This window comes from Rana temporaria, chromosome 3 (genome assembly GCF_905171775.1).
Source record: "Rana temporaria chromosome 3, aRanTem1.1, whole genome shotgun sequence".
Lineage (NCBI taxonomy): Eukaryota > Metazoa > Chordata > Amphibia > Anura > Ranidae > Rana > Rana temporaria.
This window is the reverse complement of record NC_053491.1, coordinates 112,539,369-112,553,741: the sequence shown is the minus strand read 5'-3', so window position 1 is coordinate 112,553,741 and position 14,373 is coordinate 112,539,369. Positions and strand designations below refer to the sequence as shown.

General features: G+C 44.7%; 1 protein-coding gene across 2 annotated transcripts in view; it reads right to left on the bottom strand.

Annotated features, from left to right (window-relative positions):
- Positions 1-317: 317 nt before the first annotated feature.
- The window catches only part of KLHDC10 (kelch domain containing 10), a 62,560-nt gene continuing 48,504 nt past the window's right edge, over positions 318-14,373 (bottom strand). For both annotated transcript variants that reach the window (XM_040343257.1, XM_040343258.1), the window contains 6 exons: positions 8,091-8,239; positions 7,894-7,978; positions 6,272-6,338; positions 4,200-4,247; positions 1,383-1,522; positions 318-1,260 (listed from right to left, as the gene is read on the bottom strand). In XM_040343257.1, the coding sequence (XP_040199191.1) occupies positions 1,051-1,260; positions 1,383-1,522; positions 4,200-4,247; positions 6,272-6,338; positions 7,894-7,978; positions 8,091-8,239 (699 nt within the window). In that variant the 3' untranslated portion in view covers positions 318-1,050. The remainder of the gene's footprint in view (positions 1,261-1,382; positions 1,523-4,199; positions 4,248-6,271; positions 6,339-7,893; positions 7,979-8,090; positions 8,240-14,373) is intronic.

Below are 14,373 nucleotides of genomic sequence, written 5' to 3'. Positions count from 1 at the left end.
TAAGCTGCCTTTTCTCTTTTCTCCAAGTTTCATACAAAAACACAAAATAGGAGAAATGGAACAAAGATGTCCATGACCCACGTTCACACAGTTTTAATACACGACATGGATGACTTGGGAAATCGCACTGATCTTCTGAATGGTCTAGTACATGGGTGCTCAACCTGTGGCTCTCCAGCTGTTGCGGAACTACAAGTCCCATCATGCCTCTGCCTTCGAGAGTCATGCTTGTAACTGTCAGCGGCTTCCAATGCCTCATGGGAATTGTAGTTCTGCAACAGCTGGAGAGCCACAGGTTGAGCACCCATGGTCTAGTAGAAGCAGCACTTGTCAAGTCAGTTGCAGGCCTTCCTTATTTTCTGGAGCAGCTTTAGCCAGTGGTGTAGAGCTGACAATCTGTAGTGTCATTTATAAAATGAGCATGGCATTCCTGCAGAACCAGGCGACCAGAAAATCAGTTTCCATTCTCCAAGTATCACTCTTCTGATGTAGCCAAAATACAATCTCTACCACAATCTGACAGGCTTTGTTTACAGAAAGAATACATTTTTTTTTTAAGACCTCCATGATTAATGAATCCCAGGGAGGGGGTTGACTGTCTGAATGAACACTATAGTTATGATTTGGCATGAATTGCACACCCACAGCATGAAGCACTTTGTCAATGTGCTGGAGCAGCCATGACCAACGGTCCCTTTGCTATGCAGCCACAGTGAGACTGATAAGAACATGTATACAGGGATCAAGGCTAAAGCAGGATGTTTTCCATGTAAAACAAAAGAAAAATAAGTTAAATATTTAAAAAGTACAAGTTGAAGTTTCAACAGTCCAAGTTCTCTTTGAATAAAAAGTCACAATAACCAGTAAAGGCGAGCAACTTAAAAATGACTGGTTTATGCGCTGGTCTAGTTAAAACATGAAAAGGATCGAAGGCCACAGATATCGAGTAAGGTCCAGGCATCCAGATCTTGTTAGCAGCGGCTTCTGGGGAGAGCCCCTAATTCATCACAGAACTCCATTAAACAAAAAACAGAGGAGCATGCGGCTTCTTTATTTTAACCTCTCAATTAGCCCCTGTGACAGTCCAAGCTGTAGAAGCTGATTGGTGGGAAGGTGAGCAAGCTGGGGGAAATGTTTCAGCAAGTTTTCCCAACACAGTTCTAAGAGGCTGGGGACTACCAGCCAGATTTTAAACAAGGATCCAGTCCGCTTGTTTTGTTGGATATTAACTACACCTCCATGGATATACATACAGCCAGCCTAGAAAAAAAAAAAAAAAAAAAAAAAAGTCTTACACAAATGCAGGTTACTACAAAATGACTCTCGCTGCATATGGTTATACGACACATTATGTAATCAGTAAAAAATAAAAACAGACATACCGGGGTAACTGCTGCACAGTGGAAGTAGGCTGGCTCGGGCATTATAGCAAGGAGCTTTGTCCACTGAAATGACAGCAAGTTCAGCTTCCACAGATCTCCCAAGATCACCTCTCCATTGTAACCACCACAAATAAACACTTCTAAAAAGAAAAAAAAGATAGTTTACCAAAATGTCAGCTAGATTTCACAGTAAACTGGCTGTGTGAACCCCACCCAAAAAATAAATATATTCCAACTACCACCAATGTGGTTAAAAAAAAAAAAAAATCTTTACGAGACAAAAAAGGCCAGGATGCAGCAGCCTGAATTGCATGGCTTGTGTTTGCAATGTGACTCGATCTAACACTATAAAGCAGGGGAGCAAGAAAAACATCAAAATCGCTTATGTTTGTATAGTTATCCATTGTGGCCAAGAGGACGGACATATTCAAATTTTGATTACCTCATCGGATCAGTTTACAGCGATATGCATACAAACATCCTTAACCCTAGTTTATTAACTAGGCCGATGTTTATTGCTGTTAGTGTCCCGTTTGGGTGATAAGCCCGCACTTCCAGTCCCACTAGTGAAATTTCCCCAATAGGGACACAAACAAAACTCTCACAGAAGTCCCAAACCTTCCACACTCCATACAAATCAAAAATCGTCTCATCTGTTCGACAAAGCAGACAACTATCAGTGGTAACCTTAAAAGAGACCATCGCCAACTTAAAATTGAAGGCAAAAGCACAGAAAAACCAGCATGAAAAAGTCAATTTTAATTATCTTCTTTTCTCAAATGCAATGTGCTTCTGATCTTGCAAAAAAAAAAGTGACTTCTTCAGAAGAGTCAATTCCCACAGCACAGCCTCCTCCTTCCTAGTGTGTCAGACAACTCCTCCTCTCAGTGTCCAATTATGGTCTGTGTTGGACCAGCTCCCCTGCCTCTCCCTACAATGTGTTATTTAGCTGCCAAGAAAGCAATGAAGAGGAATACTAAACGGCTCCAAAAAATGAAAGGAACACTTAAAAAACATATCAGATCTCAACGGCAAAAATCTCATGCTGGATATCTATACTGATATGGACTGGGTAATGTATTGGGAATAAAAGGGTGGTACATCATTTGATGGAAATGAAAATTATCCACCTACAGAGGGCTGAATTCAAAGACACCCTGAAAAACAAAGTGAAAAAATTATGCAGCAAGCTAGTCCATTTTGCTGAAATTTCATTGCAACAACTCAAAATTATCCTCAGTAGTTTGTATGGCCCCAAAGTGCTTGAATGCATACCTGACAACATTAGGGCATGCTCCTAATAAGACGACGGATGGTGCCCTGGGGTATTTTCTCCCGGATCTGGACCAGAGCATGACGGAGCTCCTGAACAGACTGAGGTGCAACCTGGTGGCACCGGATAGACCGAAACAACGTCCCAGACGTGTTCTTTTGGATTTAGGTCAGGTGAGCGTGTGGGCCATTCAATGGTATCAATTTCTTCATCCTCCAGGAACTGGCTGCATGCTCTCGCTACATGAGGCCGGGCATTGTCGTGCACCAGGAGGAACTCAGGACCCACTGCACCAGCGTAGGGTCTGACAATGGATCCAAGGATTTCATCCCGATACCTAATGCCAGTTAGGGTGCCATTGTGTAGCCTCTAGAGGTCTGTGAGTCCCTCCATGGATATGCCTCCCCAGACCATCACTGACCCACCACCAAACCGGTCATGCTGAACGATGTTACAGGCAGCATAAAGTTCTCTGTGGCTTCTCCAGACCCTTTCACGTCTTTCACATATGCTTAGGGTGAACCTGCTCTCATCTGTGAAAAGCATGGGACACCAGTGGCGGACCTGCCAATTCTGGTGTTCAATGAAAAATGCTAATCGAGCTCTACAGTGTCTGGCAGTGAGCACAGAGCTCACTAGAGGACGTCGGGCCCTCAGGCCACCCCATGAAGTCTGTTTCTGATTGTTTGGTCAGAGACATTCACACCAGTGGCCTGCTGGAGGTCATTTTGTAGGGCCTCTGGCAGCGCTCATCCTGTTCCTCCTTGCACAAAGGAGCAAATACTGGTCCTGCTGATGAGTGAAGGACCTTCTACAGCTCTGTCCAGCTCTCCTAGAGTAACTGCCCGTCTCCTGGAATCTCCTCCATGCTCTTCAGACTGTGCTGAGAGACACAGCAAACCTTCCGGCAATGACACATATTGATGTGCCATCCTGGAGGAGTTGGACTGCCTGTGCAACCTTTATAGGGTCCAAGTATCGCTTCTTTCTACCAGTAGTGACACTGACCCTAGCCAAATGCAAAAACCAGTTTAAAACAGTCAGAAAAGATGAGTAGGAAAACAAAATGTCAGACACCTCCACCTGAAAAAACATTCCTGTTTGGTCGTCTCATTGTTGCCCATCTAGTGCACCTGTTAATGCCAATTAACAGCAAAGCAGCTGAAACTGATTAACAACCCCCTCTGTATACACCCCTCGCCCTCTGCTACTTAACTGTCCAGATCAATATCCCAGAAGTTCTGATTTAAAAGTGTTCCTTTAATTTTTTTGAGCAGTGTATATGTACTAGTGTCACCTGAGTGAGAGTTAGGAGTCTGCTAGCACTACAGACTCAAATCCAAGGTTTCAACAGTTTCAGGGGGTATGGGGGGTCTACAAAATGTAGGTTTTTACGGGTAAACAGCATGCAAAAAAAATATGTTACTAGCAAATATTATATGCCATTTTTTTTTTTTTAATGGTCTGACAATAGGTTATATTTAAAGCGGAGTACCGATTGCCTCCACGGAATTACTGACCTGTGTGTAAAATCAAAAACTCACCATGTTTTATTTGGACACAACTATGACATCTTCTGGCAGCTGGAAAACCTGAAATACAGAAGTCAAACAGTATTTACAACTCCTTCACAACATTTAAGCTGACTTATTACGAAATAAAAAGGATACCCGTCATGAGCAGGCTGCTACTAATTCCAGTGCATTTATAAAGTATTCAGACATCCTCCACTTCTTTCAATTTTGTTATGAACCACTCATCACCTGCCCAATACCATCCCAACAGTGAAGCGTGGTGGCAGAATCATGCAGTGGGGGTGTTTTTTCAGCAGCAGGGACTGGAAGTATGATCAGGGTCGAGAGAAAACTGAATGGAGCAAAGTACAGAGATATCCTCAATGAAAACCTGCTCCAGAGCGCTCAAACTGGGCCAAAGTTTCACCTTCCAACAGGACAACGATCCTGGAGAGGATTTGCAAAGAATGGCAAAAAATCCCCCAATCCAGGTGTGCAAAGTTTGTTGCGTCATACCCAAACACTTGAGGCTGCAATTGCTCCCGAAGGTGCTTCAACAAAAGTACCGAGTAAAGGGTCTGAGTTTTTTTCCTTCTACTTAATTCACAGACATTTCTTAAATTCTGTTATCACTCTGTCAGATTGTAGAATAATGAGATAAAAAAATCTATTCAAAACTGTAGTATAAAGGCTGCAACAACAAAATTGAAAAAAAGTGAAGAGGGTCTGAATACTTTAGGAATGCACTTTACATCTTTAATAAGGGGGGGGGTTGTTACCATAAAATGCCTCAGAGTTCATTGAAGGACACAGCTCATGTTTAGTCTTGACCATAGGGTTATAACACTACCTTCCAGAGTAGGCAAAAAAAAAAAAAAGGGATGGAAGGACGAACACAGCAGCGCATATGGCCAGTTGCCCATATGTTTTCTCTTCCTGAGCATTTTGAACACTACAAATGCTCAGGTATGAATGAATGGGGCTTTAAAAAGGTGCCTTGATGGGCAGTGTGGCAACAAAAACCTCTGCTTTGGAGCAGAGTTGTTGAAAAGTTTAGACAGTTTTTTGTGCTGACTCGCTGGAAAATGTGCTGGTAAACTTTTGCACCGAGTAGTAATGCAAGTGAAAACTACAGGAGTTAGCAACCAAAAACAAAAAGAAACTGACCATTATAGAAATGGAAAGAAATGCAAAGTTAGTATTATTATTCAGGATTTATATAGCGCCAACAGTTTGCACAGCACTTTACAACATGAGGGCAGACAGTACAGTTACAATACAGGAGGATCAGAGGGCCCTGCTCTTTAGACTTCTCAATCTAGAAGGGAGGGTCAAGTGATACAAAAAAAAGGTAATAACTGTGAGGGGTTAACTGATGGAGAAAATTAAAAACGTAGGTGTGGGTTAGATAGGCTTCTCTGAAGAGGAGGGTTTTCAGGGATCGTCTAAAAGCTAATAGAGTAGGAGATAAATCGGACAGGTTGGGGTAAGGAGTTCCATAGGATTAGAGAGGCTCTGGAAAAGTCCTGGAGGCAAGCAAAGGAGGACACTAGGGAGCAGGAGGTCTTGAGAGGAACAAAGAGAAAGACGAAGTTGGTATTTTGAGACTAGGCTAGTAATGTAACTGGGGACTAAATTGTGGATGGTTTTGGAAGTTGTTAGTATTTTGGGAGCCAGTGGAGGGATTGACAGAGGAGTAGCAGACACACAACGATTGGTAAAATTAATGAGTCTGGCAACAGCATTCATGATGGATTAAAGGGGGCATAGCCTATGTAGAAGTAAGCCAATGAGTAGGGAGTTGCAGTAGTCGAGAGATGACCAGGTTGTGTGATTGGTTAGAAAGGGGCATATTTTGGAGATGTTGCAGAGGCAAGATTTGGACAGCGATTGGACGTGGGGTTTAAAGGAGAATTCAGAGTCCAGGACTACATCTAGGACCTTGGCATGTGGGAATGGGCTTATAGTTGTGCCAAATGATACTGAACGCTGTTCTGTGAGGAGGTACACCAAGCTCGAATTTGTTTCATCCAAGATTTGTTTACATTTACAGCACACATTTGTAGAAGGGTGACACAAAAAATAAAAATAAATAAACCTACCTAGATTTTCATGTGGTTTGGTAGGAATTTCCTCCCAGGTATTCGTTTCAAAATTATAAGCGTGGATCTTTTTTGAAAGGAGCAGTTATAGAACCAAAGAAAAAAGGAAAGAAAACACAAAGGTTAGGTCAGTATACCACAATAGGATAAAACAAACAAACATACTAATAGTAAAGCCAATACCATGAAAAAAGAAATACTAGGCCGCAAGTTTTTTTTTTTTTTTCCCCCGCAGGAGCTTTTCTCTCCAAGCAGATATATTCATTTTTTGGATTACACTTCCTGCATATGCAGGGTACACTGCCAGCATTTAATAGATACCACCTATGAAGCCAGGATGATGCAATTTCAGAACATACGCACTAGAGTTATATCATCACAAGCTGCCCAATGGCCGAAAAAGGAAAGCACCAGGAGATGGCAACAGCAGCAGTAGGCATGTTAACAAGGATCAAGGAGTTGTCCACTCTGGGAGGAGGGCAGACCAAGATTCTAAATCTACCATAAGGTGCAAGTATGTAATATATGCTTTTGGCAAAAGCTGCCAACCAAACTACATTTCCACTTTAACCAAAGCACATAGCATTTGTGTGTAGGGAAGATTTAGTTACTTGCCAACTTGTTTTAGGAAAAACCAGCAGCAATCGATTCAAAAGTTCCAACCCCACCGATAGATTTGTCTCCTGGACAAGGCTGTCCAGGAGACATCAGTCAGGGCTGGGGAGTACCTACATACAGAAATGATTGATTGTTTCTGTAGGTAATTTCAGTACCATCATGCTGCCCTACAGGGAATTCAATGCTGGGGACACTTAAAGGGATTGTAAAGTCTTAAGGTTTTTCACCTTAAATGTATTCTATACATTAAAATGGTTGTAAACCCATTACAACCACTTTAACCTACAGGAAAGCCTAGATTAAGGCTTACCTGTAGGTGCAACAAATATCTCCCTAACCCAAGAGGTTTAAGAGATATTTGCAGAAATAGCTGTTAGTGGCGGCACCCGCAGGAGTGACATCATAGCTGCTCCGGTCAGTCGCAGCGATACCCGTTAGTCACTCTGGGTATCATGGCGGCGACGGAGGAGGTGACCAAGAACTGCTGCGGGGGCTTCGATCTCAGGTAAGTAATTCATAATGAGCTAGTATGCTATGCATACTAGCTCATTATGCCTTTGTCTTGCAGGGTGTTTTATTTCTTTTTTTAGAGAGGGTTTACTTCCTCTTTCAGGTGAAAGACCTTCTGTGCTGCCGCTAACCCCCCCCCACCCACAGATCCCCCCCCCCTTTTTCTTCCCTGAACCGGACCATTCCAGCGCAGAGCACAAGCCCAGCGGAGCCCGGGAGAAGGCACTTTGAGTTTGTCTGCACCACTGAAGGGGAAATTATTAACAAGCCCTGTAAGACTTACGAAACCCTATGCAGCAGTGGAGCACCCCCTCAACATTTGAAAAGGAGGCTGGAATTAGTGAACAGGACAGGTCACTTTCCCCAGTCTGGGTTTTCAATAGACTGTGCAACAACAACAAAAAAAAATGTGCAGCTATATCATCTGAGGCGAAAACATGAAGTTAGTACATCATTTAGAGATTGAAGTTACATTTAATAGAAACAAAAGTTACCTTATCCAATGAATATGCAGTCCAAGATGTGCCACCACCCAGAACATAGATCCTCTGACTATCATGTGCAATTTCATGTCTATACCTAAGGAAATTATGTAAGACATGGTCAGCTGCTCCTCACATTGCAGATAAAACAGCTTCATTACCAAAAATATTTGATTTTATTTAACACCATTTAATATGCAGCTTAATACCTTTCCTCTGGCAGGTCGCCTGGTGGGTTGTTTGGTTTCAGCTGAACCCATTCTCTGGTTGAGAGATCTAGCCTGTGTAGATCAGTACTGTAGATATAACCAGTTGTCCCTCCAAATACATATAGAAAACCATTAATAATTGCCATTGCCTGAAATGGATAAATACAAAACGACTAAATCAAAAAACATTTCTCAAAAACACACGTAAAGGCTCAAATAAGTACCTGTAATAAATAAATGCAAACGATTTATCGCCATCATATTTTTGAAGAGGCAGGGAAGACAACCAGCTTCAGACAGACAACTCGCATTCTTTATCCAACAGGTACACTACCTTATCTCTATAGCGGTTTTTAAAGCCATTTCAGGGAGGAGACAAAAAAAAAAGGAAAGCAATGCGGTTGGGCTATGTCATTTAGCCCCCTTTATCACCTGTAATACCTGTCTGATCCTGCCTGGCTATGCCCTTCCCCTGTACGCTGACCACGATATAGCAGGGCTGTGGAGCCCTGACACTGTTGTCAGTGTATGTGCCTCGGTCAGCCCTGCGCTGTCTCCTGTGTAACCTTCTATATTTATTTAGACTGATGACACACAAGTGATTTTTCTCGCATCGATTAGAAATCATAACAAATTTCTATGGGATTAGCCAACAGTGACATTTTTAAGCAATCATTTGCTGACACTCAGCAAATCGAGAATAATCAGCATTTCAGAACTAGCGGCTTGAAGCTCTGAAAAAACACTGAAAAAAAAAAAAAAAAAAAAAGCTTAATGCTTTTTTTTTTTTTTACCAATAAAATGTTTCAGCAAATTGCTATGCTTAGCCACAAAATAACAGAAAGGATAATTTGTAGCAAGGCGTGACCCAATACAGTAAAACCTTGGATTGTGAGCATTATTCATACCAGAAACATGCTTGTAATCCAAAGCCCTTGTATATCAAAGCACATTTCCCCATAAGAAATAATGGAAACGCAAATGATTTGTTCCACAACCATTTATTGATAATTCCTTCAGTTTATAGTCCACATAAAAAGATTATAGCAATGTGACCAGGTTGTGTAACCATAAAATGTCTATATACAAAAGGAAGCCTCCACAAGTTGATTAGAAGCAAAATCCAGCAGGAGCTACGAGTATAAAAGAGAAGAGAGGCGCCTCCAATTGTAGCAATATGTTGCTAAATGTTGTACCTTTATTAAATGTAACCCTATTGCTACACTTGGAGGCTCTTCTCTTCCCTTTTATACTCCATTGTGACATGAAGAACCTAGTATATCAAAACATTGCTTGTATATCGAGGCAAAAATTTGTTAAAAATTTTGTTTGTCTTGCAAAATGCTCTCAAACCAAGGTTTTACTGTACTGAAGCAAACTGCCAGCAACTCTAGTGATTAAATTGCACGTTACAAATTCCTGGCATTACAGCAAGTCTTGATGATCTTCAACTGGAGAGTGCCATCTCTCAGTACTTTTTTCCTGCAGTGCCTGCATTTCCCAAAATTATCTCTCGTTGATCTTCTAGAAATCAAGCGAGCTCCTGACTTCCTATAGTAAACTGACAATATTTCATCTGCTGCACCAAAAGTCAGTGTTGCCAACTTAAAGCGGAGCTCCACCCTAAAGTGGAACTCATGCTGATCGGCACCCGCCCCCCCTCCGGTGTCACATTTGACACCTTTCAGGGGGGAGGGGGGTGCAGATACCTGTCTAAAGACAGGTATTTGCACCCACTTCCGGCCACACGCTACGGGCAAGAGACGGGTTTTTCTGACTTCCCGTCTGTCGCCCGTTGTGTGCTGGGAACACTCGGCTCCCAGCACACAGAGTGTGAGCCAATCGGCGGGCGCAGCGTGACTCACGCATGCGCCGTAGGGAACCGGGTAGTGAAGCCGGAGCGCTTCACTTCCTGGTTCCCTCACTGAGGATGGCGGTGGGAGCAGCAGAGTGATGAGTGATGAGCGATCGCTCATCCTCTGCTGCGGACGGTGCTGGACTCCAGGACAGGTAAGTGTCCTAATATTAAAAGTCAGCAGCTGCAGTATTTGTACCTGCTGGCTTTTAATATTTTTTTTATACTGGCACATGCGCTTTAATACCGGTGTTAGAAGCTCACTGCATGTATATATAAAAAAGGGATTTTTAATACAGCTTACCTGTCAAATCCTTTTCTTGGAGTACATCACGGGACACAGAGCAGCATATTCATTACTATGTGGGTTATATGGAGTACCTTCAGGTGATGGACACTGGCAATCTCAAACAGGAAGTGCCCCTCCCTATATAACCCCCTCCCATAGGAGGAGTACCTCAGTTTTGTAGCAAGCAGTATGCCTCCCAAAATGGTCCCCAAAAGAGGGGTGGGAGCTCTGTGTCCCGTGATGTACTCCAAGAAAAGGATTTTACAGGCAAGCTGTATTAAAAATCCCTTTTTCTTTCTCGTACATCACGGGACACAGAGCAGCATATTCATTACTATGTGGGATGTCCCAAAGCAATGCTTACAATGAGGGGAGGGAGAACATCTTCCCAAGACAAAAGGATTTAATTTAGAGATATACTCAAATCATAATAAATCCAACTTAGTTGAGAAAAAATAATTTTAAATTTAAAATTTTACTCAAAAGGGAGCCCCCGGAAATCGAGGGTCTCAAACTGCAGCCTGCAGCACTACCTGCCCAAAGGCTGTATCAGTATTCCTTCTTACGTCCAACTGGTAGAATTTTGTAAACGTGTGGACAGAAGACCAGGTTGCCGCCTTGCAAACTTGAGCCATAGAGATCTGGTGGTGTGCTGCCCAGGAGGCGCCCATGGCCCTAGTAGAATGAGCCTTTAATGATAACGGAGGAGGCAACCCCTTCAAGCCGTAGGCTTGAGTGATTAACTGTTTAATCCACCTTGAGATGGTGGATTTTGCAGCTGCCTGCCCCCTCTTGGGCCCATCCGGTAAAATGAACAACACCTCTGTTTTCCGGATCTTCTCTGTAGCCTTAAGATAGGCCTTCATGGCCCTGACAATATCCAAGGTATGCAGCAACCCTTCCTTTCTGGAAGTAGGTTTAGGGAAGAAGGATGGTAATACCAAATCCTGGTTTAGATGAAAACTGGATATAACCTTCGGTAGGAAGGAAGGATGAGGGCGGAGAACGACCTTGTCCTTATGTAAAATAAGATATGGTTCCTTACAGGATAAGGCTGCCAGTTCCGATACTCTTCTGGCGGAAACCATGGCGACCAAAAATACTAACTTCCTTGTCAGTAAAACCAAAGGAATTTCAGCCAACGGCTCAAAAGGTTGTTTCTGTAAACTTGACAGAACAAGATTTAAATCCCACGGACAAAGCGGGGATTTAACTGGAGGATTAATACGCAAGACCCCCTGCATGAAGGTCTTAACCAGCGAGTGGGTGGCCAGCGGCCGCTGAAACCATACTGACAAAGCTGAAATCTGTCTTTTGATTGTGCTTAATGCCAGTCCTCTATCCACTCCTAGCTGGAGAAAACTTAATACTCTATCGATGGTAAACTTCTGAGAAAGCCATCGCTTGGACTCACACCAGCCTACATAGGCCTTCCAGACCCTGTAATAAATCACCCTAGAGACCGGTTTCCTGGCTCTGATTAGGGTAGAGATTACTCTCCGAGACAGACCTCTACCCCTGAGAATCAGGGATTCAGCTTCCAGGCCGTCAAATTTAGATGCCGTAAGGCAGGGTGGAGGATCGGACCTTGCGATAGCAGGTCTGGCCGTAGAGGAAGAGTCCAAGGGTCTCCCACTACCATTTTTAGGATTAGTAAATACCATGCCCTTCTGGGCCATGCTGGAGCTACCAGGATAACTGGTATGTGCTCCACCCTGATCCTGCGCAGCAGGCGGGGTAGTAACTGGAGCGGGGGAAATGCATAAAGAAGTTTGAACTGATGCCAAGGGCAAACTAACGCATCGGTTCCGCAGGCCCTGGGATCCCTTGTGCGGGACATGAACCTGTCTAGCTTCTTGTTCAGTCTCGATGCCATGATATCCACGTCCGGCACTCCCCAATTCTGGCAGAGTGTCTGAAAGACCTGTGGATGCAGAGACCACTCCCCCGGCAACAGAGTCTGGCGACTTAAGAAGTCCGCCTGTAGGTTGTCCACTCCGGGAATGAATATAGCCGATATGCAGGGCACATGGGCTTCTGCCCACAAGAAAATCAAGCTCACTTCTCTCTGAGCGGCTTGACTCTTGGTTCCCCCTTGGTGATTTATGTATGCCACCGCCGTGGCATTGTCCGATTGTATTCTCACCGGGAACCCCTGCAGTTTGGACGTCCAAGCCCTGAGGGCTAGTCGAGCAGCTCTGAGCTCCAAGATATTGATGGGCAACTGCTTCTCTGCCGCTGCCCAAGTGCCCTGGCGAGTGCAACCATCCAACATTGCTCCCCAGCCAATCAGGCTGGCGTCTGTGGTTACTATTTTCCGGGTCACAGGACTGAAAGTCTTTCCCTTCAGGAGATTCTGAGGGTTTAACCACCAAGATAGACTTTGCCGCACTCTTGGTGAGAGTGGCAAAGGAATTTCTAAGGCCTGAGGCCTCTTGCTCCATGCTGACAGGATGGCTGCCTGCAGGATGCGAGTGTGGCTCTGAGCGTACGGAACCGCCTCGAATGTGGCCACCATCTTGCCTAGTAGTCGCATACATAGGCGAACAGTTGGCCTTTTCTTTCTTAGAACTATTTGTATTAGCTCTTTGATGGCCTTGACCTTTAATAGGGGTAGGAACACCTTTTGTTGTTCTGTATCCAATCTCATGCCGAGATATTCCAGCTGCCTTGTGGGCAGGAATGCTGACTTATCTCGATTTAGGACCCAGCCGAACCTCTCGAGGTACTGAACCGTGAGGGCCACTGCTCGTTCCAGGCCAGGAGACGAGTGGTCTACGACCAAAAGGTCGTCCAGGTAAGCCAGGTAAACACCTGTACGTTTTCCACCAGACAAGTTAAAGATTTGTTCACATAGGAGATGGCTGCGTCCACCGCCGGGGGCGCCCACCTTTTGGAGAATTTCTCCTCCATAGGATATAAAACAGAGAATTTTTTAGGTGGTAAAAAGACTATCTGGCTTAATCCAATCCTGAAACATGACCTCCTCGAGTAGAGGATGGATCGGGAAAACTGCGTTGCTTTGAGGCGTTCTTAATGAGCCTAAAGCTGAAACCGCCGATACTTGAGGTTCTGGTATGGGTAACTTAAATGCCTCATGGACCATGTCCGTTAAGGCCTGAACCCACAAACTTTCCCCTTGGGAGGCTGAACCAGACCCCTCAGTATCCAGATCCTCGATCTCTGAACCACCCTGGTCCAAAGCGTCAAGTCTATCCAATTCCCCTAGGGAAAGGATCTCTGTGTCTGAGGCTTCTTGCTCGGGTGACGGAGACCTAGTCCGCTTTCTACCCGATATAGCCTTAGCTATCCTTTTTGCCATTCTTTTCTCTAGTTCACCTAAAGAAACAGCAAGAACCCTCTCAGTGACAAAGCCGGGGTTGGACTGACCTGGATCAGCCCCAGCACCAGATCCCCCAGGTCCCATCAAGGCGTGCCCTGATATGTCCTGTGGGGAGAGCAGCGGCATAGCCGTGTCTGAGCCCTCGGATTTTGCGGGGGAATCCCCACCCTTTGTACCCTCTGACCCAGAAGCCATGGTACAATACCGAGGTACACCTGCTATCACCCAGCCACAGACGTAGCTAAGGGGATCTGTCGGTTTGGGAGCGATAGAGACTAACGCCCAAACTGAGAAGGGAGATCAGCAGTTCTTTCCCTTCTTCTCTTTTTCTTTTTTGAAGAGGAAAAGAAAACCACTCTGTCTCCCACTAAGTATTGCCAATAGCCATCTGCTGAGAAAAAGGAAAAGAAAACCTATCTGTAGGTTTGACAGTCCTTAGAAAAGACTGCAATCCTTCCTTTCGCCACCGGGTGTCCTCGGCGTGCTCCGCTCTGTGTCCTCCTCTGCTCTAGCTCAGGATGATACTGAGGTATTGGCAGCTAATGGAAGGGCCTCCCCTTCCTTTATTTGTGATTCGCCGCCCACAGGGACGCGCCCCCACCACGAAAACGGCGCGAAAATCGTTTATATCTCGGGCACGCGCGCGCCCGTCGGCGGGGGCCATCACACATGGAGGAGGACGGAGCAGCGCAGGCACCCAGGCAGGTAAGCCCTTTAGGTAGGTCACAGACCTCCTTTTTAGCATGGGAAAAAGGCTCCCCGCTCACAGAGATCCCACACCTAGCGCCAGCAGCCC